Consider the following 26,686-nt stretch of genomic DNA (forward strand, 5'->3'; position numbering starts at 1 on the left):
CCCTTCCGGCCAGTGAATCCGACCTCCTCCCCGCAGCTCCAGATGGGGATGGTAAAAATTAACTTATCCTAAAGAGGCCACTCCTAAAGCGAGCCTAGCCTACAAAAACCAAGGTTACTTCCCGGTCCTCTCTAGGACGTTGGCTGTCTCGCCTTCTCAGTGGTTCCTCCGCTTCAGTTTCCTGCATCGAAAGCAGAGAAGCCGCTAAAACTTTCGAACTTACTCCCCGACACCACCAGAGTTAACTGGTTGTTTGCCTCTCTACCTACACATAGCATTTACAGACCCCTTTCTTTGTGCTACGAAGAGTTATGCACTTTGCACACACTGTCTCATTTAATCCTGGAAGTAAAGCATGAAGTAGATGGTCTTATGATATGTTCTTTGGAACATAGCTCCAAAGAACTTGAAACAACCTTGGCCTTTTGCCACAAGTATTCACAGTTCTACTCAGTCACTGTGTTTCTTCCTCAACTTCTATGACAGGAGAATTCAACAGTTTGACGCTTTTGAAAAGTCATCACTTGATTGTATTTAACTCATATCCTACAACCTCTCTAGATTAACCTGGGCTCTAAAACCTGTAACAAATGTTCATTGCTTTCCTCTTCAGCACAATCTGTAACCAGGTCCCAGTCTAGCTTTGCTTTCCTACTTCTTTTATGGATGAAACAATGGTTGAGACTCTCCCAGAAAAGGCTTGTAGAATTTTACAATTTGTAGTGGAGGAAAAAATAATTTTCCCTCTATTCTTCTAAGTTTTTGACTGGGTCCCCTGTAATGAAAGTCAGATAAACAAGAGAAAAACAAACAGAAGTTTATTAACGTGTACATATACATGGGCGATACCCAAGGGAAAATGAGTAACTCTCAGAGGTGGCTTAGAATTCAGTCTTGACTACCACCTTCAGCTAAAGATAAAAGAGTCAGCGTGTGGGGGAGGTCAGTTATGAGGAGGTGACCAGGAAAAGGGGAGGAGAGAAAATGAGAAAAGGAGGAAAGGAAGTAAGAAAGAGGAAGGTTTCACAGAAGACACTAATAGGTCAAGGGTCAAAGTTCAAAGGCTAACACTTCAAACCATAAGTGATTGAATTAGATAGAAATTTTGGTCATTTTCCCCTCTCCTATTTTTCCTTTTCTCTCTTGTCATCACTACCCTGATGTTAATGAAAATAAAAATACCTGAAAAACGTACATATAAAGCACTTGAATGTTCTACCATATATAAAATATATAACCAACAAGGACCTACTGTATAGCACAGGCAACTATACTCAATATTTTGCCTAGGGCAACTGTCTTAGATTGGGCTGCTATAACAAAATATCATAAACTGGATGGCTTAAATAACAGAAATTTCTTTCTTACAGTTCTAGAAGCTAGAAAGTCTGAGATCAGGGTGGTCCGAGAGGTCAGGGTTCCAGTGAGGAACCTCTTCCTGGTTGTAGAAGGCTGTTTTCTTAGAGCAGAGTGAGGAAGTAAGCTCTCTCAGGACACTAATCCCTTTCATGAGGGTAGACCTCATCTAATCCTCATTACTTTCCAAAGACCCCATCTCCAAATACCATCACATTAGCGGGTAGGGTTTCAACAAATGAATTGGGGGGAGGGGGGAGGGAACATATTCAGTCCATAAGAACAACTTTCATAGATTTGAGGTGTCTTACAACTCTTAGGTTGTAGAAAACTGATAATAGTGCAAATGATTTTCATCCACAGAAATGCAAGTGAACTGTGTTTAGTGGAATGCAATTGATCATTGCCCTGAAATTGACAGGTTAAAAAAATCCATTTGTAAATTTATTCCAACATTACAATTGTCTATAAATATGTGATACTTTGAATTTTCTTTTGAACCAGTTGTAACATCTTACTGGTTGTTACATTTTTCATGAATTAAGTAGTCTTTGACATATATTTGTTTTCATTAGTGTGAAAGTCATAATTTTACCTTTTTTTATAAAGTATCATTTAACAATTTGGAAACAATTGAGGCATATTCACTAGTGGCAGAAATAAAATATCAACTCTGTGGGGGGTAAATGTAGATTGAAAAACATGGTTTGGATCTGAAGCTAGAAAAGACTTTCTCTACTCCCTCTTACCATGCCTACACCTGGAACCCAGAAGACACACTCACCTGGCAGCTCGTGAAGACACAGGTACACCTAGAAACCACCAAAGCAAAGGGCTGAGGGAGACCACAAAAGGACAGCTGAACATTAATGCCACCCAAAAGAGAAATGTGGGTCAAAGAAGGTAAAAACCCTTATTGACTCTTACTCAGTTTTCTCTTCCCATGGGGAGGGCAAAGAAGAGGATGAATGAAGTGGTGGAGTATCTTCTCAATAATTCCAAGAGGCACTTGCAAGTGAAACGGGAAATTTCCTCTTAAAAAGTAGTTTTGTTAAAATTCTGTAATTGTGTGTTTTTTTTAAACTAAAATCAACCTTTTAAATATCCAATATCACAGTCATATGAAAAGTCATTTATGATAGCATCCTTGCTTCTTTTTTTCTTCTAGAACTCTCCAAGAGAAACAGCTGCTATCTCTTCGCCTCAACTATCTTCCTGACTTTTTTCAGTTCACCCAGTTCTCCAAAGAAGATACACATTCTTCCAGAGTATTCACAGATACACTTGTCTGCTCCTCTGAAAATGATTTTATTAGGCAGTGGATATACATGTATATGATATAATATGCCCTGTACAGTTATGTGTTTAATAAAAATAATAGAAGTCTTGTGAGAATCGATTTCCCCTCCTTAAGCTTTTATATTTCATTTCATATTTCAGTTAACCACAGTTAATTTAAGAACTGCAGGGAGCTGAGCATGTTTGGTAGTACTTGAAACCATTTGGTTCCAGCCATCTGAATTCAGAATGTGACCTCTCAGATCAAACAATTGGATCTGTCTCTGATGAATGTCTCTGGAGAATTTAATTGTCAAATAAACTAGGTTTTCTTTTCACCTGCCTAGTCTCTTGCATTTTGACTATTAGGATAAAAATCAAAGCTCAAATGAGTAGTCATGAGTGGTCATAATGACAGAGAAATACATGGTCATGTATATATGAATCTTCAATAGCTGGCATTAAATACTTAGTCTCAAGATCTGGGATGTGTATATTCTTCTCCTGAGAGATAAGGGAATCTTGGAATGTGGTGTTCCTGAGGCAGAATCAGTCATTTGACTGGAATATAAGCAACACAGGGTATAAACTTATTTTACTGTTTTTAACATTAAATTAAAATTTAATTCTATCCTATCCTACCCTATTCTATTCTACTGCCACAGCACCAGGGCCGCATCCCCTGGTACATAATAAGCACTCATTAAATATTTGTTGAAAGAATGGTAATTATAAATACAGTGAACGTTGAGGAAAAAAAAAGTAGATAAATGAAATAGGATCTACCTATCCTGTGGAATGATTTGCAACTCTATTAAGCGAAATAATGTGTGAGAGAATGGTATGTTTCGTGTGATTGCATTTCTGTAAAAACGAACAAAATATTTATGAATATATATACACGAATGCAGAGAAAACAGGAGTGTAAGAAATATAGTAAAATACTGATGGTGGTTAGATTTGGAGGAGGAAAGTATAACTTCCACATTTAATTCAGGAGTTACAACGGCACTCAGTTTTGACTGAGGAAACAAAATAATTATCAGACGCCAACGTGAGTGTGAATGTGCATAATTTACAAAGGAAATGTTTGAGAACTAGTACATGACTTTTGAAAATGGAGAAGAGACCGGAGGATCTATATAAGATTTCTTTGCAGACAGCACTGCCATGAGCCAGAGGGGAGTGGGGTTGGTAGCAAAGTGCAACAGGAAGTATTCAGGGCAGGGCCTGGGTATGCAACAAAGTGGATGAGCCGGATAAATAAGCAGGCAGGGTACCGGACCATTGTCCCCTTTCTCCTCCAGCACCAAAGCGAAGGGAACTATCTGGGTTCCCAAAACTCGCTGTTTCTAGATTATCTCGCGATGCCTCAGAAAAACCAACCTCTTGTAGTACTCTCCGGTCTTTATTAAGCGTTTTCGCTCCAAATAGCGTGGCTTCCAAAAAATATCGCGATGCTTCAGCTTTTAATATTTTTGGCGTTAACAGTCCCTGTGAGAAATTTCTGAAAGTCAGTTTTTAACACAGTGAGTTGATAAATTGCTTATACATATTGCTCTTGTCAGTATTGGAAATTAGGGGAAGGGAAAAAAGAGTGTGTCAGAAGTGGGATTCGAACCCACGCCTCCATACGGAGACCAGAATCCCCAATGTAGGGAAGCTTTAGCTTGAGTCTGGCGCCTTAGACCACTCGGCCATCCTGACACCCTACGAAAGCGGCGAGATTTTCCATTGAAATAGACGCAAAGAGCAGCGTCTCTGTGACGTACACTCCAGAGAAGGGTTTACGTCCGAGTCGCCGGCTAACGCTCCGAGAATAAAAGGCCACCTGTGGACTGAAAAGGAAGACAGCTCATATTTCGGGAGTGAAGGGAAAAAAGAACATCATTTAGCTCAGGTCGCTTGGTGGGTTCTCCAGCCTCTAATCTTCACCGAAATGTTGAGCGTAGTTAGCCTCGCCCTAGGCTTGCTTTCTTTTGAAGACAGTGAGGAACATCACCAAAAATGTAGCAAAAGACCCCGATTCTAGGGCATGAACCATTTTATCTTCTCTATTAGGTTCCTTTTCGTCCCCAGATCTGCCTTGCCACTCGAGAAGTGTTTGTTTTGGGCTCCGAAAGTGACAGCCGAGGAACAGCCTGAGAAAATCCTTGTAGGGCGCGACAGCTCCCGCCGGTGTAGACTTGACAAAGCCAGTTTCTGCCCCAAGGGATTGACCTGTCCCAAGTCCAGAGAAACTCTGGGAGCGACACGCTTGCTTCCTGACCTTCCTGGTCACTCACAGATATTCCGGAGTGAAAGTCTCCATGGCGTCCATTGCCAAGTCGTGAATAAAATGGCGATTTTTAAGGGGGATAGCGGGGGGAAAATGAGGGACGTGCCACATCTCCTGACTCAGACTTTTCCAGCTTTCTCAGCTTTGTGCAAAGTAATCTGAGCTCTGAGTCTGGAAGGTCACATATTTTAATGAAATCCTGAGACTAAAAAATAAGAAATCATTCCTCCAACTAGATTGAGAGTCCTTAGGGGTCAGGGAAACTGCGAAAATAACCTTTGTAGGCCCAGTGCCTGCCCAGGACCGTGCCTGGCATACATGGTAGGAACTCAACAAGTATATTTGACTCACTTGTTTCAACTGCTGTGTTTGGGCTGTGAAGTTCAGACAGTAGAAACATAGATTTGGGAATTTTAAGTAGATTTTGTCCCGATAGGTTACCTTTTGTATTTATTGATACACAAAGGTTTTCCTTTTTCTTTATGTATGGCAAACGTTAGTTCTGTTTTCTGCATAAAGAGAAATAGTTTTAATTTCGGTAGAACCTGAGATTTCTAGACTCCCTTGGTTTCATATGCTATTTTTGATAGAGAAAATGGGGAGTGAGAAGTATAGGGGAAAATAGTTTCCTAATTTCCCTCCCCTCAAGATTTGAGATTTGCTCTGTTTTCTTTCATAAGCTATAATTGTCCCGCAAGTGATTCCCGACGAGGCGACTGTAACTTCTTAAAAATTTATAATTTTTTAAATTGCAAAGTACTGCAATTATCCCATATCGAATGGATATTGTTGAACATACGATTATTTTTTTTTATTTTCATGAGACATACTCTAAAGAACATCCTTGCATAAATATTTTCAAATATCCATAATTATTTCTAGAAGTGGAATCACTAGATCAGTTTATCCAGTTTTTAAAAATTATTTGTTTTTTCAATTTTGGTAAGTGCAGTTTATTTTTGGCTGCACTGGGTCTTTGTTGTTGCGTGGGGCGGGGGGGGCTACTCTTGGTGGTGCGCAGACTTCCTATTGCGGTGTTTCCTCTTGTTGCGGAGCACGGGCTCTAGGCACTCCGGCTTCAGTAGTCGCAGCACGCAGGCTGAGTAGTTGTAGCTCGTGGGCTCTATCTAGAGCGCAGGCTCAGTACTTGTGGTGGGCATATGGGATCTTCCCGAACTAGGGCTCGAACCTGTGTATCCTTGAATTAGCAGACAGATTCTTAACCATTGCGCACCAGGGAAGTCCCAAATAACAGGCTTTAATTTCCAACCTTGAAATGAATCTCTTGACTTGTTTTATGTGGAACTGTACCTGGGGCAATACTGTCATATTCATGTATTGTTTGCACAATATGAAATCTAAGCTACTTTGTTAATATCCTAGCAAAGTCACTTCCCCTAGAATAATCTACACTGGTTTGGTTGAGCTTTCTCATTATTCTTCACAAAGACCTCACATAGAAATTACTCAGCCATAAAATGGAATATTACTCAGCCATAAAAAGAAACGAAATTGAGTAATTTGTAGTGAGGTGGATGGACCTAGAGTCTGTCATATAGAGTGAAGTGAGTCAGAAAGAGAAAAACAAATACCATATGCTAACACATATATATGGAATCTGAAAAAAAAACACCAAAAAATGGTTCTGAAGAACCTAGGGGCAGGACAGGAATAAAGACGCAGATGTAGACAATGGACTTGAGGACACGGGGAGGGGAAAGGGTAAGCTGGGACGAAGTGAGAGGGTGGCATGGACATATATACACTACCAAATGTAAAATAGATAGCTAGTGGGAAGCAGCCACATAGCACAGGGAGATCAGCTCGGTGCTTTGTGACCTAGAGGGGTGGGATAGGAAGGGTGGGAGGGAGACGCAAGAGGGAGGGGATATGGGGATATATGTATATGTATAGCTGATTCACTTTGTTATACAGCAGAAACTAACACACCATTGTAAAGCAGTTATAATCCAATAAAGATGTTTAAAAAAATTAAACACACAAAAAAAAAATTAAACAAATGGATTGTCAAAAGAAAAACAAACTACTGGGTTAAAGGAGGTTCAGGGGTGTAGTGATTTAATTACATGATCAAGTCAAAATTTATTGCAGGACCAAGTTACTAGGTACCAGCCTCTCAGCCTCAAGAAAAAGCACACTGAAGAAGAAATTAGACCTAAGTGTTCAGCTTCTTCCCACTACCGTGGTCCACAATGAAGTCTCCTACAGCACATAATGTTTTACTTATCCGCAAATGGTCTTTTGTCGATCTCCACTTTTTCATGTTATTTTTTCTCCTCTTAATTGACTTTATTAACTTTTCCAAGGACAGGGTCATGTTCTCTTGTATTCTCAATAGTCAAGTTCAGCCGGGGCACAATTAACACTGGTTAATTGTGTATTTGAATCAAAGAATCATTGTCTCGCATTTGTGAAGAAGCAATCCACCCACCATTGGTACACTAAGCTTTCAAGTTATTATTTTGCTGAGAGATGTGTGACTTCCATCCATACTTCGGTCAGGATCACAGATAACTGAAGGTATTAACAAGTGGATCTATTTACTATATGCTAGCTTTGCTCTTAATTTCTTAGTGCTTTTAAGTGTTGCCTTTGTCATGTGTATTCTCTCATCTTCTCAACTGCATATCCTGGATGGCAGGGGCCATGCCCAGTTCCCTTTCAATCTCTGAACCTGTCCCTTCTAGGCCTTGTCTGCTCTTGGGGTAGATGCTCTTCTGTACCTGCTGGGTCAGTATCAGAAAAAACTAGAGCAGCTGAAGACAAACACAGTTTTCCCGGGGCCGCAAAAGAACAAAAGAATGAGCTGTTGAAGACCTAATGTGTAATTAACAACTTCAAATGTTCTGAGGAAAGAACCAGAGAGGAGCCAAAGAACGCTACTGGGCCCATGTTTGCCTAAAGGGGTCCATATTGTGACTATACGAATTCAAATGCTTACCTTTCTGCAGATGAGTAAATTTAGAATCATTTACAAGGTTCATTTAACTTCATTCAAAATGGCAGGTTAAAAAAATTGTTTTTAATAACTCTAAACCCACCACCCAAAAGAATCAGATGATAAACAGTACGAAACACGTCCACACACATCCTCCTCCTCTATCCCATCCTCCCACACACCCCATTGGTAACCACAGTCCTTTTATTCATATTATAAGAAGGGTATCGTAAGGTAGAGTTTTCTGTTTTTGTTTTTGTTTTTTTTGCTGTACGCGGGCCTCTCACTGTTGTGGCCTCTCCCGTTGCGGAGCACAGGCTCCGGACACGCAGGCTCAGGGGCCATGGCTCACGGGCCCAGCCGCTCCGCGGCATGTGGGATCTTCCCGGACCGGGGCACGAACCCGTGGTCCCTGCATCGGCAGGCGGGCTCTCAACCACTGCGCCACCAGGGAAGCCGAAGGTAGAGTTTTTTAAGACATTTTTTTTCACTCAGCATTAAGATTCACTATTGTAGTAGATCCCAGTTCAAACTGGAAGTAGCTTTGCTGAATCCAACAAGGCTGCTTATCACTGCTCCAGGTGCTGCTGTTAATAAAAATTCAAGATGCTGCTCCTAAAGCACTGGGTCTACTGGAGATAAAGCAGACCCAATGTGAGACCCTTTAAGTTAGCCTGGAGACAGCTCCATCAGTCCAGCAGCAAGGACCAGGGAGTCTATCCTAGGGGCACATTTTCTTGGACTGGTACAAGCAAAGTGCCCTCTTTGTGGGCTCTTATCTTTCCTCCCTGCCCCAATGTACTACACTAAGTGAAACTGGAATGCGATTCTGACTGGGTCTCTTCACCTAGTTTTCCAGTCGCAAATCCTGAGCCTAGAGTAGACAGTTATTGTTAACGTCCCAGGTCAACAGACTGGCACTCCAAGCCTTCAGTTTCTGCTCTGCCTTCCCATGTGGAAAAGCATAATCCATAGATATTGTGAGGCAGGATATGATGCATATGGTCATGTGTTCCACCTCAGTATGAATTCTGGCCCTGCTGCTTCCTAGCTGTGCACCTTGGATAAATTACTATCCTCTCTGTGCTTCAGTTTCCTTGTGTAAAATAAAGGCAATAGTACCCACTTTGCAGGGTTGTTATGAGCATTAAATAAGCCCTTGTGCATAAAGCACTTCATATTATGTGCTAAGCACTGCTCTGTATCTGTGTAGTATTTTACATACATACATAATATATGTTATCATATGTATTTATATCTATTGAGAGCATTCAGCCAAAGCTAACCTAGCCTCATGGAAGCCCCTCTCTTTAGCTCCTGGTTATTTCTCTTAAAACCTGATGAATAAATGAATGAATTAGGACATACCACCAATTCATGATCTTCAGCCATGAACCACAATGCTGGGTACAGGACTAAGTAAGACCACAAAATCTTGTCTTCTGATGCCATGTCCAGAAGCAGGAAAGATCCAAATACCCTGGAAAGGAGCTGTTCTCTCAGCCTATCCTTCCTCCTTAGGACGTGGTGACCTCCATGCCCCCAAGGGCTTAGGCTGCTGCTTCTGAGTTGGGAAGCAAGTTCTGGGCTCTTTGATCTACACCGAGCATTGCTGCATTACCCCACTGTTATAAAAAAGGACTTGAAAGAACACTTTCCCAGTGAAGTGACAGGATTAACAAAGCTGCAGGCTGTGGATGTCCAACACTACTTTCCCAGCACCATTAGAAAACAGTAACGTGGTACTGTTCTTACCATCCAGTTGGAAGTAAAATACTGGCCAGAATGGGATTCTGGACCCATATGAACCCAATCCTACCAAGACCCAGAAGACAACAACAGTGTAAACAACATCCATACTCACTTTATTTTCAAACAGAGGAGCATGTACCCAAAGAGAAGCGGGACTCAGAGCCACTGTGGGAGCTTTTGCTCAAAGTGATCTGCCTTGGTCTTCTGACCTCGGAACACCTCGTGATCCAATGGCCATGGGGATGGAAGTGCCCCTTGATGGTACACATATTAGAAAGGTAAATCCCCCCATCCCTCAAAGGAGATGGGAGAAAAGGAGACAAAAGTCAATGAATCCCTGGCATACTGCCCCGGAATCCTTCCAGGGATAGTGTATGACTGACCATCAGTCCACAAATGTGAGTGGGAGGGGAAGTAGGAACAATGGATGGTGCTGGGCAGAAAATTATCCTGGATGACGTGCATCCAGCACCTGGATAGACTTTTCATTAGAATGAAGGGAGCTGACAAAGCCCTCAAAAAGACAGAAAAGAGCACATTGATTAGAACATTATCTCATAACAGAGGTGGGACCATTTCCCACCATTATTGTAAAATAACAGTAACTAATCAAAACACATATAGACCTCTTTAATGGAGTTAATAAATAAAACTACGGCCAATTGGGAATCAGGGGTAGAGGTACTATTCCCAGGAGGAAAAACTGGGACAAAAGGGAGCCATGCTGACAGGACTTTCTAGTCCAGCTCTAGGTTCTTAGAAAGAAGCCCTAGTTCAGAAATGACAGCAAATACCCATGATCACTATGTGGGGCTGAGCCAAGGTGTTAAATATCTTGAATGGCTCTCCGAACCCAAGATTATCCATATTCTTTATCCCCTCCAGTAATGTGTAAGACCAAGAAGTGTGGAACTCTGGAGGTGGACATGTGGTTTTTATTTCCGGGCAATCTTAATACTTCTCATTACATCTCACAATTTCGTGGGAAGGGAGGGGATGGCAGAGAACGTGGACATCCTGTCTTGCACTGCAGGGCTCGGAAAGTGGTAAGGACATCCAGCTGTGATGGGCAGGAAGTGTCAAGGCAACAGGATGCCTTATGCCTGGGGTAGGAGTATGGTCAATGGCCCTTTTGGCCTGCGTTCACCTCCTCAAGGGGAGGTCTCCATGGAATGACCATGATTCCCAACATGGCCAGAAAACCCATCGATCCCACTCATGGGGCAGATGATCAGAGGAGCTGCGCTCTTCCCTCCCGAGTAACTCAGACTGAAGTAGGGCCGGACAGGCCCACAGAAGGTAGCATGAGAGAAAGTAAAGGTGTGACACCTCTCTGTCACATTGTAGAAGGAGACCTCGCCAGCATCATAGTCCAAAAAAATCCCCACCCGTTGGAGAGGGGTCCGCAGGGGGAGGGCAGTCATTGGGGAGGTAAGAGCCCAGTACTCTTTCCCATACCACAAGGACACTGCCCAGAATCCATTCTGGGGGGCCGAGGTTACTCCGCCTTTTCTGCACACTGAGTCTTCACAGACACCTATGGTCCACTTGGCTTTATCTCCCACCTCTACCTCCCAATAATGTCTCCCAGCGATGAAGCATGGAGAGCCCAAGACACAGGGAAACAGATTGAACCGCTCAGGGTTGTCAGGCAGGTCCTGCTGGAGGTAACTGTACCGCACTTGCCGCAGGTTATCAGAGAGGATCAGGCTGGGGTAGGCCGTGTCTGGATCCAGAGTCACATCCACTGCAGAGGAACAGAAGGGCAGAGGAAGGTCAGCTGAGAGCCAGGAAAGCCCACTCTGAACACCCAGCTTTTCTCCTACCCCCTAAGAAGAGAATATGAGCTCTCCAACAAAGGCACATTCATCTTACACTCAATTACATCCTAAAATTGACATTCCAAAAGTTACTGTTTGGATTAGCTAGTTACTTCTTTTAGCTAGGATATATTGAAAGTACTGAAATTTTTACCTCTATTTGCTTTTTCACATCTTAAACCACAATATCCATTATTAAGCTGAATTTGAGGTTTTCTTAAATGTATGTCCAATCCCTTAATCTAAAAGTCTTGGGGACCAGAAGTTTCACAGAATACAGAATTTAGATAGACAGGGTGTGGTACAGCACTCTACAACCAAATATCAACAGATCTGCTGTGAAACATACGAATGTTCACATTACATCGGATAAAGACACTAGTCCCACATGCATCTTACAATCATGTGGTGGTTTCCTGTTTTAAAATCACTGGCATATATTCTCTCATTTGCTCTTCATGCCTGGTTCAGAAGGAAGACTCCCAAACATTCTCTCTCTGAACCAAAGCTCAGCTAGGTTGACTGATTCCCACAAAAGATTGATGACAGGCAACTGGTGGAGGTGACCAAGAACCCCAGAGGCTTGGTTTTTGGTTCAAAAATCTGTTCACAACAGTTGCCCATTTTTTCCCTCATGTCATGGGTATACCTCATACCTCCAACCAGACATTTAACTCCAAGGATAGGTCAGTGTCTTATGCCCTTTTGTTCCCTCTACAGTACCCTGCGCAACATTAGGAAATGTAAGACATAAGCAAAGTAATCAAGTAATACTTGTTGAAAGAATTAACTATGGATTACAGCCAGGGGATATCAATGAAAGAAGACTCGTTGTATGTAGAGTCCCTCTGTTCATGAGGACGATCTCATGAAACAGAAGGCGGTCCTGTGACTGTGGAAAGTACAAACCTCAGTTCTGAGTACCTATGAGGTCACAGATTTACCCAGTGTCTCTGAACCTGAGGTGTTGGTGATGGTCAAGGAGAGGGAGAGTTTCAACTCTTGCTCTGAGGCACAGAGAAGGGATGACAGCAGATTCCTCTTAGACTGTCCCTAGCACTCAGAATAAGAGGTGAGCTCAGTGGTTTTGGAAGGATGACTGCCTTTTGTAAACCACACACTGCCCAAGGCTAAGTGGGTAGAGCAGCATACCAGTGTACTAGCAGTGGGAGTGCTCTACTTTTTGGAAACTGTAGTTTCACCTCTATAATCCTTCATAGCTCCTGAGTTTGATTTCCTCCTATTCAAAGGTCCATGGTTTCAGCCCTGAAGCAAAGATATTACAAACACATAGAAACAACTGATGTATTTTTTGTGATTATTATCATTTTTCATACATGTAACCTAAAGGATCCTAATTAGGCACTTTCCAAAATCATTCACAATAGTAGTTACGTTGATAAGGATTTTTACTCCTTTTTCCAAATGGTTTTGTCTCCTATCACCCACCTGAGTATAACTGGGCCTCTCTCAATTCTAAAAAACAAAAGAGAAAGAAGTTACAGAAGTCATCTGAGTATTTCCAGGAATACCTAAGAGACGGAGCTTTGGTTAGAGTCATCATAAAGCAATGGTTTCCATTAGACACCCCAGAACCCCTGTTGTCACTCATGCACTGATTTCTTCATACAGTGTATGACTCCATCTTCCAGCCTAGAGCTCAAAGGGAAGAGGGATTGGAAACTTTGGGCAGAAGAATAACGACATGCCCGAGATTGGTAGCATATGGGGCCAAACTGAGCCAAGATTAAGGATTCCACCCTCCAGTGGGCCAGCTGGCTCTGCAGGGGGAGATGGAGGTTCTAAGTCCGCATCATAGATAACTCTTGGCTTTCATAAGCAACCTGTTCTAGGGGATGAGTGGTTCAAGTGACATCCACTACCAAGCTGGAGCAAACAAGACCACCTGCAGTAAAATGCTTTTACAGTTGAAAAAGCATTTTCATAGACACGTTCTCAGTGAGCCTTTTAAGTGACAGGAGAAGCGTAGGAAAAATAAATGAGTCAGATCAAGGAACGTCATGTCTGAGCTTCTGGTATTAAGTGGAGTTTCTCCCTGTTTTGCTTGTGAGCATTCCCTAAGTCTACATTGCTAGATATGAAAAAAGTATGTATCTGAAAAGATACAATGCAAATAAAGTTTTAGCATATACAGGAAATTATCAGAATTATGGGGATTTGTAATTTGTACTAAATGAGAAAAGGGATTACCTACATATAAGGATTTCAAATTCTACCAGGCTGCCTAGAATTTTAGCATTTAGCATACAGCCATATGTGCTGTATGCTCATATGTGATCACGAGCAGAAAATTTTGTATTAGGAAGAGCATCCCTTAAATACCTTGAACATTTTATTTAATAAACATAAATGTAGGGTTTATTACGTGTCAGGCTCCATTCTAAAAGGCTTTAGAAGTGGTAACTAATTTAACTTAATCCTTACAACCCTGTGAGGTAAGAGCTACTATCCTCCTCATTCTACAGATGAGGAAATTATAGTGTAGAATCCTTATCAAGTGGCAGAGCTGGGCGCAGGACCCAGGCAGCCGGACTCCTGAATCCCTGTTCCTAACCACTTCCCTCGAGGTTCTGCCTCAATCAGTGCTGCTTGATTCCTCCTTTCCTGGTCAGCACCAGTGCCTACACGCAGCAGAAACTCTATAAATTATAACCACAAACACTAGCTCAAATGAAATGTAGCTAAGATAGTTTCTGTTCATTCTCTTTCTCAATTAAAAATAATTTTAAATAATCAAACTAATTCTGGATTAATTATTGGATTGTATATTTTTCTCCTCCATTAATATAGATTAAGAAATGAGTGCAGGGCTTCCCTGGTGGCACAGTGGTTGGGAGTCTGCCTACCGATGCGGGGGACATGGGTTCGTGCCCCGGTCCGGGAGGATCCCACATGCCGCAGAGCGGCTGGGCCCGTGAGCCATGGCCGCTGAGCCTGCGCGTCTGGAGCCTGTGCTCCGCAGCGGGAGAGGCCATAACGGTGAGAGGCCCGCGTACCGCAAAAAAAAAAAAAAAAAAAAAAGAAATGAGTGCATATAGTTAAAAGGCTTCAAAGTGAAACAAGAGGCTATTAATTGAAAAAATTAACAAAGCAAAAAGGAAGATGTAAAATATCGGGAGGCCGGCCAGCGGGTATCGCGCATTTCCCATTTTCCCACACTTTAGTGTTCATCTTCCCAGGAAACTTCAACGTCAAAAGCCCATTAAGTAGATAAATTTACCTTGGATTTTCTCCATATCTGACTGCATTTTTTCTAAGGAGAGAAAAGAAGATGTTTAGTTTGCATCCCATTATCTGGCTGGAAAATACATCCTCTCAGGCAATGTAGTTATTGAGAGCATAAACCCTCATGGATCCCTCTTCTTACGTTACCTGTGAACTGCTTTAGACTCTCAGTCAAGAACAGACACTTCTGGGCAAAAATGTGGATTTTCTCTTGCAGATCTGGAGGTGTGATCCAGGGTTCAGGGATCCTGATTCTTTCAGCCCTAAGTTTAAAAAAAAAAGCAACAAAAAAACAAGTGAATCCCTCCCCCAACTCCACAACCTTTCAGGGTCCAGGACAAACCTGGCTAAACTGGCCAACACAGGTGGACAATCTTTAAAAGCAGCCACTCTAGTCTTTTTCCTATTCTCCTTCTAGACTATGATCCTCTGGACCAGAATAGGAGAGACATCTTATTCACCTTCTTATTCCTCCACAGTACTAGCTTCTGGCTTTTCACATGGCATGTCCTCAAAGATTTACTGAATTAAACTGAATATAAGCCTGACCTTGCCAGAAAGCACTAGATTCCATGATAAAGTCCTTGATATTTGTGGTGGGCAATGACCCATAATCCTCAGGTTCCCAAATATGGAGAGAATGACATCTTCAGACAGACAGGTACTCTCTGGACAATACCCAGTTACCCACCACCCCCCTCAAGGGGTCTATGGCAAAGACTGACTGCTAGTTGCCCACCTAATATGCCTTCTCCCATCTTCCAAATTTTACTGGGTTCATGCCTGACTGGTCTAAATTTGACCTTGTGACTCAGTTCTGGCCAATGAGAGGTAAGAAGTATCTTGTGGTAATTTGAGAAGTCTGCATAAAAAGGAATGTGGTGCTTCCCTGGCGGCTCAGTGGTTAAGAATCCGCCTGCCAATGCTAGGGGACACGGGTTCGAGCCCTGGTCCGGGAAGATCCCACATGCCACAGAGCAACTAAGCCCATGCACCACAACTACTGAGCCTGCGCTCTAGAGCCCGTGAGCCACAACTACTAGCCCATGTACTGCAACTACTGAAGCCCGCATGCCCAGAGCCCGTGCTCTGCAACAAGAGAAGCCACCACAATGAGAAGCCCGTGCACCGCAACGAAGAGTAGCCCCCGCTCGCCGCAACTAGAGAAACCCCGCGCGCAGCAACAAAGACCCAATGCAGCCAAAAATAAATAAATAAATTTATTATTTTTTTAAAAAAAGGTTCCTGGTTATATAAAATAATAAAATAAAATAAAAAGGTATGTGATGTGACTTATCTTCTTCCTGCTGGTTAGCATTCTAGGAACTATCTTGGACTGTAAGAATGAGGACTGTATCTTACAGATGGCAGAAGGGTAAATGGAAAGAAACCTCAGAGTCTGATGATCCCTGGAGCCACCAAACCAGCCCTGGGCTACCTACTTGCACATTTTTAATGGTGACGAAATTTTAAAATTATGTTTAAGCCTTACGCCAATGAAATTTGGGGTTTCCTAACTGAGAGAGCCAAACCCAAACCTTAACGTCCCCAAATGCTAGAATCTAAAGGATCTATCTCCCTGTTCGTTCAGAGCTAGACTGGTACCAAAAAGTTAAAGTAGGAGTAAAAGTGAAGGGAGTATTTGTTGGGGTCACTTGGCAGGGACTAGTGCAAGTTCCAGCTCATCACCATCCCATCTCAGCAGGCCTCAGAAAGCTCAGTTCTATCAACAGTTCTGTCCACCCAGCCCTCCCAGCCATCCAACCCCATCTATATGCCACCCCCCATATCTCCTCCAATGCTCCCGCATAATCAAGCTGCATTTCCTCTGGAGGGTTTTCACCCTTCAGGGTTTTAATTAGCTTCAAAGTTCAGTTCCCTCAAAGTCAGGCTCCGCCCCAGTAGGTATGAAACATTATGCCCCCCAAGGCCTATCCCATTTGTCCTTGCCATCCAACCCTGAAAACATAATTTAATCTTGGCTTCTTGCACATTCTGGGCTTCTCCTGCTCGGTCATGTCCCAATTCCCAGGTAGCTCTTCCTCACTTTCCATCTGATGATACAGTAGAGAAATAATGAGAACAAGAGCCAGAATCCAGGTAACTCATCACTCATTATATAACTCTGAGCTGGTCTCCCTTTTCTTAGACCATATTTTCCCCATTACAGAAAAAAGAAAGAGTCAGAAACAGGGACACAGAGAGACAGAGATAACAAAAAAGAAAGGATTCTGAAATGTTTAGGAAACAAAAACTATAAAATACCCTTGCACTTTGCCTAAGTCCCTGTAAGTCTCTACCCTCTCCATAGACGTGTCCTCATAAATCACCAGCACCCTCCTAAATGGACCCCCTACTCCACCCCTTACCCTCATAATTTGTCAATAATTCCTGAGTTTTACTGAGAAGAGCTGCACTCCATCTAGTTCTTTGCACACTAGTGACTCGGTTCAGGGACAGAAGGGACATGTGTCAACTTGGTAAGATGTCCTCAGGCTCTGGGCTCCTTCCAGAATTTCTAAGTATGAGGGAAAATCTTTTCAGGCTTGATTTAGCACGGGGGAGAGAGAAAACTGTACCTGTTCAACGTGTCTCCGATGTCCTATAAGAGAAAGGAAAAGGATAAGCATGAGAAATCATTCCTAACTTCCATTTTCTCTCACAGATGTTTGTTGAAAACCCAACTTATGGGGTGGCTCTCCTGGGAGAAACCAGGGAGACAAGGAGCACAACTCACGGTCCAGGAGCTAAAAACTGGGCAGAGGAAACTGGGCTGCACACTATTCGCTATTCTAGCACTTCCTGCGCTCTCCTCCTGCACACTGGTCAAGGATCTCAAGATTTCAAATTTACTGACTCAAGCATCCCACCCTTGGACCACAACTGCCTGCCTGTCTAGCTTGATTTCTTTGACGTATTACTGTGAAATCATTTCAAATACACAGAAAAGCTGCTAGCACAAAGAGCTCCTGTATACTCTTTTTCCCAGACATATTTATCTTTAGAATTATTTGAGAGGTCATTGTTTATATTATATCCCTTTACCCCTTGATGATTCTGTACCTCCTAAGAGCAAGTACATTTTCTTATATAACTATAGTACAGTTATCAAACTCAGGAAGCTGAATATTGATACATTTGTATAATCAACAGTCCATAACCTAATTTAATTGTCTTATTAATATTCTTTACAGCTACTCCCCTCCCCACTCAGGTAATCCAGGATCGTTCATTGCATTTTTATGATGACATGTGTCTATAAGTCTGGAGTGGCTTTTGTGACACATTGCCTTAACACTGGCTAATTATTTTATAGAATATCTCTCTATTTGGGTTTCCCAGATATTGCTGTCATGATTAAACTAAAGTGTACTTTTTTTCTTTTTACTTCATTTATTTATTTATTATTTATTTTTGGCTGTGTTGGGTCTTTGCTGCACGCGGGCCTTCTTTAGTTGCAGCGAGCGGGGGCTACTCTGTTGTGGTGCGTGGGCTTCTCATTGCAGGTGGCTTCTCTTGTTGCGGAGCACGGGCTTTAGGTGAGCGGGCTCAGTAGTTGTGGTGCATGGGCTTAGTTGCTCCGCGGCATGTGGGATCTTCCCAGACCAGGACTCGAATGTGTGTCCCCTGCATTGGCAGGCGGATTCTTAACCTCTGCACCACTCAGGAAGTCCTCAAGCTGTACCGTCTTTGACTAGTGTATGCTGTTTGCTTCTAAATAAACATGATATTCACTTGTCCCTTATTGGTGATATTTTATAGCTATTTTTCCTTTTGTAATTAACAAGTAATCTAAAAGTGATACTTTGAAATTATGTTAATATGCCAGTCCCTATCAAACTCCCCCTCCCCTTAGGTTTAGCATCTGTCAATAATTATTGTCTAAATTAACTTTTAATATGATAGTTGCCAAATGATCATTTTCCACCTTCAAAATTCCTTCTAGCGCTTCCCTGGTGGTGCAGCGGTTAAGAATCCGCCTCCCAATGCAGGGGTCACCGTTTGATCCCTGGTCTGGCAAGATCCCTCATGCCACAGAGCAACTAAGCCCATGGGCCACAACTACTGCCACAACTACTGAAGCCCACGGGCCTAGAGCCCGTGTGCCGTAACAGAAGCCACTGCAATTAGAAGCCCGCGTACCACAACAAAGAGTAGCCCCTGCTCGCAGCAACTAGAGGAAGCCCACGTGCAATAACGAAGACCCAACGCAGCCATAAATAAATAAATAAATAAATTTTAAAGATTCCTTCTACATTACTTAGTCAACATTCTACTGGAAGGAAAAATTTTCCCTTATTTATTATTAGTATGGACCCATCAATTCGTACTTTATTCAATGGGTTATAATCCATCACTGTTCTTATTTATATTGGTGCTCAAAATATCCGAGATGTGGCCAGAGAGAGTCTGTCACTCTCGTAACTCCTCTCATCACATTCTCCCCATTCCCATTATTTTCTGATTTATCCTTCCAGTCTTCCCTTTGCAAAAATAAACAGATACATGTATTTTCCAATTATCTCATCTGTCTTACACAAAAAGTAGCACACTCTATATTTTGCACTTTGATTTTTTTCACTTACCAATATATTATAGAAACCACTCTGTATCAGTTCATAGGTATATTTCTTTTTTACAGTTGCCTAATATTCCTGTGTGAGTATACATATGTACAATGTTAAATACAGGTAGACAATAGTGAACATCTTGCCCACTTCCTGACCTCAGTGGGAATGCTCTAATTTTCCCGCATTAAGTAAGATTCAGCTTACTTTTCAAATGACTACTACCACGACCCCTCTTCCCCATGGAGCCCACAACCCCTCTTTTTTCTCTACTTTTACTTATCATCCAGTTTTTTTTTAAAAAATAAATTTATTTATTTATTTTTGGCCGTGTTGGGTTTTAGTTGCTGCACACGGGCTTTCTGTAGTCGTGGCGAGTGGCGTCTACTCTTTGCTGCGATGCGCGGGCTTCTCATTGTTGTGGAGCACAGGCTCTAGGCGCACAGGCTTCAGTAGTTGTGGCATGCAGGCTCAGTAGTTGTGGCTCACGGGCTCTAGAGGACAGGCTCAGTAGTTGTGGCTCACGGGCTTAGGTGCAGTCGCTCCGCGGCATGTGGGATCTTCCCGGACGAGGGCTCGAAGCTGTGTTCCCTGCATTGGCAGGTGGATTCTTAACCACTGCACCACCAGTGAAGTCCCTATCACCCAGTTTTGATTTCACGGTCCATGTGTTCAAAAATATTCTCACAAATACCTTCTACCTTAAAAAAATGGGCAAACCCATAAAGATACAAATTAGTGGTTGCCACTGGGTAGAAAGGAATGAAGAATGACTGTTTAATGGGTACGAGGTCTCCTTTCGAGGTAATGAAAGTGTTCTGGAATTACATAGCTGTGATGGTTGCACAACACTGAGTTTACTAAATGTACTAAGTTGTACACTTTGAAATGATTAAAATGGTGAATTTAGGTTATGTATATTTTATCACAATCAAAAAGCCAAAAAACAACAAAACAAAAGCTCAAATCTTGCAAAGCCCTAATCCTGGATGAGCCCAACTACCTGCTCTCCCTATGCCTGGCACCAGAGCAGTAACAGTCTGAAAAAGCAGGGACAAGAAAAGGTCACACAACTGGGCAGACAAGTCCCAGTATAAACTGACGTCCACTGACCAAGTAATTCTAATACATCTCACAAACCAGATGGCTTTCCCATACTCTGAAACAATAATTTCAGAACTTTCCCACATTCTTCAAAGCTCATATTTTCTCTAATCCCTGCTCAATGGGAGCAGATGGTCCTGCTTTTCTAATTTCAAAAGAGAATAAGAGCCAACGGGGGACTTCCCTGGTGGCGCAGTGGTTAATCCGCCTTCCAATGGCGGGGACTCGGGTTCGAGCCCTGGTCCGGGAAGATCCCACAGGCCACGGAGCAACTAAGCCTGTGCGCCACAACTACTGAGCCTGTGCTCTACAGCCCGCGAGCCACAGCTACTGAAGCCGTGTACCTAGAGCCCGTGCTCTGCAACAAAGAGAAGCCACTACAACGAGAAGCCCGCGCACCGCAACGAAGAGTAGCCCCCGTTCACTGCAACTAGAGAAAGCCCTCACGCAGCAATGGAGACACAAATGCAGCCAAAATAAATAAATAAAATAAATTTATTTTAAAAAAAGCCAATGGGTTTTAGCTACCAAAGTGCACAACATGCCTGCATCTATCTGCCCCCACCGTCCGTTCTTCCCATACAACAGAGGATCTTCCAAAACTAAGTCCCACACATATGCTTTAGTCACCTTTCCCTTCTGCCTTCTCAGAAACAGCACATTAGTGATTAGTTCATCCTTATAGCTTCAGTAATTTTCTTCACCTGAATCCTTACAACATAGGTGCTCCTTTCCACATTTTCTTTTAAAATATGTTTAGCTAGTTTCTTTAAGCATCCCCTCCCCATAAAGCCCCACAATCCTACCTCATCTCTGAGTATTTTTTTTAATATCTCCTTCACAGTCTTACTTCTTGAAATAGTCATTTACTCTTCCAGTTTCCATTCACCCTCTGTCACCACAACTCTCCCTCATGTGGCTCCTGACCAAATTATTCCACTGTGGCAGAATATCAATGATTATCTGAGATGAAAATCATTGAGATGATAATGATTATTATCAAGATTATCAATGATGCCCATGTTTTTAAACCAAATGTATCTCAGCCCTTGTATTATTTCACCTCAACTGCATTAGATTCTGTTGTCCACTCCCTCCTTCCTGAAACATTCTTCCTCCCTTGCCACATTCTCTGGTCAACTGTTCGCTTTGCAAGCTCTTCCTTCTCTCCCTGGCAATTAAATACTGGTGTTAGTTAAGGCTCAAGATTAAGACTTCTCGTTTTAATCTAAAGCAGGAGTCAGTGAACTTCTTCTAAGGAAAAGGCCATACAGTCTCTGTCACAACTTCTCAACTCTGCTGCGACAGACAATACATAAATGAATGGGCGTGGCTGTGTTCCAATAAAAAGTATGGATAATGAAATTCAAATTTTATATAATTTCACATATCACGAAATAACATCCTTCTGATTTTTCCCCAACCATTCAAAACTGTAAAAAGAATACTTAGCTTGCAGAACATACAAAAACAGGTGGCGGGCCATAATTTGCTGACCCTAACCCTATCCTATCAGCCCCTTTTTAAGGGCGTTTATCAACACCAATGATACTTGTTTGCTCACTTCTTTATCATATTATCTCAACATTAGAATTTAAATTTCAGGAGAGCTTATTCACCACTTAATTCCGGTGCCTAGACTAGTGCCTGACCCAGAATAGACAATTCATATGCACTGAATGAACAAATGACAGTCAGGCATCAGCTCATTTCCAGTGGTCTTCCTGGGTTGGGTGCATTGCAGCTTTATCACCTGCACTACCAAGATTAAATCACAAGACTGCTTGGGCTGACCACTCCCACTCAAGCGTTTGTTTTGTAGCTGTGGTAATACACACATACATGTTAAAATTACAGGGTAGGGCTTCCCTGGTGGCGCAGTGGTTGAGAGTCCGCCTGCCGATGCAGGGGACACGGGTTCGTGCCCCGGTCCGGGAGGATCCCACGTGCTGCGGAGTGGCTGGGCCCGCGAGCCGTGGCCGCTGAGCCTGCACGTCCGGAGCCTGTGCTCCGCAACGGGAGAGGCCGCAGCGGTGAGAGGCCCGCGTACCGCAAAAAAAAAAAAAAAAAAAAAAAAAAAAATTACAGGGTAACTGGAGTGAGGAGGGTCTTTAAATGACATGTGGGCCAAACCCCTCATTACATAATGAGTAGATGAGGTCACTGAGGCCCAGAGAGGTCGAGGGCCTGTGATCAGACCACTTATCAGTGCAGGACAGGCCTGGGCATTAGGCCTCCCTTTTACCCTTTCCATGAGACAGTGCAACTGACTGACCCAAGCTGTGTCAACCAGGTCCTCTATTGTACATTTCCCCTCCAACATGCCCAACAGAGAGCTTGGCAAGCCCCTGCTACTCCCACAGAGTTGGCAAGGCAGTTGGGGGTCCTGGATACTGCTTGGCAAAGAGAGAAGGGAGACCTTTTAGCAGGAGCTGTCTTGGCAGGGCACGCTAAGCCTCACCTGCAGGAGCTCCCTGGTGGGCTGCTGCTGCTTCTCTTCCAGCTGGGCGATCAGGTTGCTGAGGTGGGAGATGTTGCAAGAGAACTGAGTGATGGCACCATTGATACTGTTGTAGATGGCCAAGTCTAGCTCCTCGAGACGGGCCAGGAGGCGATACTCATGCTCCTTCAAGGAGTGATACAGCTGCTCAAACTCCCAAACGATCTTCTCCCTCTCCATCTGGGTCAGGCTCTGTGTGGATGACAGGCAAGGGCAGTGAAGAGAGGAAAGGCTACTTCTAGAGCCCTTCATATTTCTCCCCTGGCTATCCACCCCAAGACCTCATCATTTCATTCAGGTATACTATTTACTGTGCAACAGTGATGCACACGCACCTTGCTTATAAATCCTTTTCACGAACTTATACTTATACTGAAAGGGACAAGTCTTTCAATGCATAAACAAGACAATATAATCTTAGAAATGAAAGAGTCCTTAAAGCTCAACTAATTCAGTGCTTTGCAAAGAGAATGCCATTGGCACCCTGGTGGGGGGGGGGCAATTCTGCCTGCATGGGACTGTTCTTTGCATTGCAGGACATTTAGCATCCTTGCCCAACCCTCCCCAATCACTCCAACCAAACACCCACACACCACGGAGAGGAGGAGAGGGCAGTACTCACCTCGCTGAAGAACCAAAAGTCTAGTCCAACCTACCTATTTCACAAGTGAGGAAACTGAGGCCTAGAGAGGTAGTATTACTCTCTCCATCTATTCAACTGGCTACTGACAGAGCCAAGAAGTATGTCCAGGTGCCCTGATTCTCAAAGAAGGGCTGTTTCCCCCCTTTGACAATCCCCCCCAGAGAGGACACAGTGGTGTGCTTAATGATTTAAGTCCACCCAGGCTCACTAGAAGATTCTCCTTCAGTCAGACCTATTTTCAAGCAAAGGCAGCTGAGGTCTCAGTGGATTCTGTGAGCAGAACAAGTGGTGGGATCTTATGGCATCATGGGAATAAGTTCCTAGTCCAAAAGTTCTATACTACGCCCTGGCCAGGACTGACAAAATTTCTCACAAGATGGTGCTAGACACTACTAGTCTAAGAGTTTGCTTTTCAGATGCAAATACCTCTAATGGATGGGAATTTGTAATATTTTATTTATTGTTCAAAAGAGGCTTAAACACTTAGATGGTAGACATATAAGTATATGTTATAAAAGTCTCTATTTTTTTTTCCAGAACAAACACCCCCAAATATCCCTATCACAAATCAGCACATTAGTCACTTGCTAAGGCTTTGGGAGACTAGGGGAAGGGAACAAACTGAAAAGTTCAGAACTGAACTGTCAAGAAAAGGAACATTCCAGCAAGAAGCAACAGGCGGGCTTACAGAAAGCCACTGTCAGCAACTGTCTGCAGAATGGTACAAAGGAGGCTAACTGTGCCCAAGAATCTCACCTGTATTAGCTTTGTCAGGGATCAACCTTGATCTGCACAAAGCTAGCAGATTAAACTTTTGATAGGTCAGATCTCTAGCGGTTCTAAACTCAGCTATTCCATCTTTCCCCCAAAATGTGGGAGGGAATCCCTTGGTTCTCCAGGTGAATTCCCAACTGCCATATAAGGTTGTTCCACCCACACCTAGAAGTTCTGGGCGACGTGACTGCACAAGGTTAAGGGGTGCTTAACAGCCTCACAAAAAAAAAGAGAGTGACAGGCAGAACTGATATTACCTGTGAATTCCAAAGAACCTTACCAAGAGCTCAGCTCGTGCCTGTTCCCCCTGTGCCCGACGCCTCTTCTTTAGGTCTTTCACTCTTTTTAGGTGGTCCAGCTGGTTCTGGATTTGCTCCTAAGAAAAGCAAAAACAGGTGGGCAGTTCAAGATTAGGCAGACCATACCATCAATATGGCTATTCTGCTTATCACACGTGCAACCCACATTCCTGATGCCAATTTCCTGGTTAGAGCCTATCCTTGGACCATACTGCCATCACCAGGGCACAGGGGTCACCAGACCTCTCCTTTGGTAGTTTGTATCTTAAATGGTGGGTCACCTACCTGCCCTTGGAAGGATACTGCATGGCTTAGTGGAAAGGTGAATGGACTAGGAGGCTTTAAGTTGTCGCTCTTTCACAGACGCGTACTGAGAAAATGACTTAACTTCTCTTATTTTCCTCTGGTGTGACATGGGCAAACACCACCTTCTCAACCTACTAGAGGGTTATCACCAGTGTGAATAAAAGAATATTTCTGAAAGCACCATAAATGTTAAGTGAATAATTTTGCATGAATGTACTCACATTTAAACATGTACATAATTGTGTACATATTCCTGCAGTCCTCAAACACACAGATCATGCACTCCTTGAATGTTGCCTTACAACTGTTTTATATTTAATACTTTGTTTCCACGTTATTGTTTAGCTGTGCCAGTCTGTTGGTTCAAGAGTTCACAAAGGGATCCACACATCATTTTATTTCACTCAATCTTCATAACTGTGTTATCTCCTATGAGTCTCACGGTGGTTAAATGACTTAGGTAGTAAGGAGCTCGTTCTTTTCCGTGAGCTTCTAGAAGAGGACGGAGCACAGGGAAGTGCTGGGGAATGGAGAGGTGATGGGCCTCTGCTTGATGTGTATACAGCCAGTTAACGTCCGACTGTGTTTTGTCTCAGATCATCTAGGAGCCGACAGGAGTGCGAGCGTCTCTGAAGCTTGTCGTTGTGGACGTGGTTTTACGCATATCTTTTATACCGTCAAGAGGGGTGTCCATGGGCCGTCTTTATGTATAATGTGCCCGTGAGCGGGTAAACATAGAGGCACATAAGGAAATGAGAGTGGGGGTGGGGAGACTTCTGGCTTCCTCACCAGCTACAGGTTTTCCTCCCAAATCTGAGTGCCGAGGCTCTGGAGCGGACAGAGAGGAAATGACGGCTGTGAACCACACGTCCGGCTCAGCCATTTTCTAGGCGGAAAAAAGGAAGCCCCTTTGGCTCTCTCCTCCCTTTGTCCGACTCGCGCTCCGGCCCCTCCCCGCCCCGCACGCCCGGCCCTCACCTTGAAGCCCTCCACCGCCTCCTCGAGCGGCAGCACGCTGTGGCCGCGGTGCTCGCGGGAGCGGTCGCACACCACGCAGATGGGCATCTGGTCCTCCTCGCAGTACAACTTCAGGGGCTCGCGGTGTTTCTCGCACACGCCCATCTCGCCTCCGGGCCCCGACGGCCGCTCGGTGCGCAACTGCTTCACCAGCTGGGTCACGTTGGCCAGGTGCCGGTTGGGCCGCATGTGCCGCTGCGGGAAGGTCTCCCGGCACTGGGGGCACGACACATTGGTCTCCGCCGCGCCCCAGCAGCGGGCGAGGCAGGCGCAACAGATGTTGTGGCCGCAGTCGAGCATCATGGGCTCGACAAAGTACTGCAGGCACACGGGGCAGGTGGTCTCCTGCTGTAAGCACTCGGCCACGCTCCCGGAGGCCATGGCGCGGGCCCGCAGGGGCGCACGGGCATGGGCCCCGGCGCCCAGCCCTGCGCGGAGCCCAGCTGTACCGCGCTCCCTCCCGTTCGCTGCTTCTGGGCGGCGCCGGGAAGCGAGCCCGGCTGCCGGAGGGCGGCTCCTCCCCGGCCCTGATCCCAGACGCGCCCGCGCGCTGGAACCCGGCGCCGCTGCGCCCGGCCGAGGGAGCGTGGGGATATTGCGACCCCACCTAGCCCAGCGGCTATGCGAGGGGGCAGCTGGTCGGGCGCCGCCGGTTGGACTCGCAGAGCCAGGCGCTCAGAAGGCTCAGGACAACGTGGCCGCGTCCGAGCGGATCCCGGCAGCCCAGCAGACCTCACCCCGGCGCGAGCGGAAGGGGCGGCTCGGGGGCGGGGCTTGGCTCAGGCC

The 26,686-nt window shown here is 44.2% G+C and overlaps 1 protein-coding gene and 1 non-coding gene across 2 annotated transcripts; both read right to left on the reverse strand.

Annotated features, from left to right (window-relative positions):
- Positions 1-4,234: 4,234 nt before the first annotated feature.
- TRNAL-CAA (transfer RNA leucine (anticodon CAA)) lies at positions 4,235-4,341 on the reverse strand. The gene is made up of 2 exons: positions 4,304-4,341; positions 4,235-4,280 (listed from the first exon to the last, which is right to left on the reverse strand). It is a non-coding gene; the product is annotated as a tRNA-Leu (tRNA).
- Positions 4,342-9,713: 5,372 nt separating this feature from the next.
- On the reverse strand, positions 9,714-26,563 carry TRIM27 (tripartite motif containing 27). Its single transcript, XM_004330846.4, has 8 exons — positions 25,862-26,563; positions 24,559-24,654; positions 22,823-23,053; positions 17,269-17,291; positions 14,837-14,952; positions 14,685-14,717; positions 12,893-12,919; positions 9,714-11,370 (listed from the first exon to the last, which is right to left on the reverse strand). The coding sequence occupies exons 1-8, from the start codon at positions 26,279-26,281 to the stop codon at positions 10,775-10,777; spliced, it is 1,542 nt and encodes a 513-aa protein (XP_004330894.2). The 5' UTR covers positions 26,282-26,563; the 3' UTR covers positions 9,714-10,774.
- Between the last annotated feature and the right edge of the window lie 123 nt (positions 26,564-26,686).

This window comes from Tursiops truncatus, chromosome 10 (assembly GCF_011762595.2).
Source record: "Tursiops truncatus isolate mTurTru1 chromosome 10, mTurTru1.mat.Y, whole genome shotgun sequence".
NCBI lineage: Eukaryota > Metazoa > Chordata > Mammalia > Artiodactyla > Delphinidae > Tursiops > Tursiops truncatus.

Excerpts from the sequence above, each read along its gene's own strand:
- TRIM27 (XM_004330846.4), bottom strand. The coding sequence starts at position 26,281 with ATGGCCTCCGGGAGCGTGGCCGAGTGCTTACAGCAGGAGACCACCTGC. Across the intron at positions 24,655-25,861 it reads AGGCGGTGGAGGGCTTCAAG|GAGCAAATCCAGAACCAGCT; the intron begins GTGAGGGCCGGG and ends TGCTTTTCTTAG. Across the intron at positions 11,371-12,892 it reads AGAGGCCCAGTTATACTCAG|TGGATGTGACTCTGGATCCA; the intron begins GTGGGTGATAGG and ends GTTCCTCTGCAG.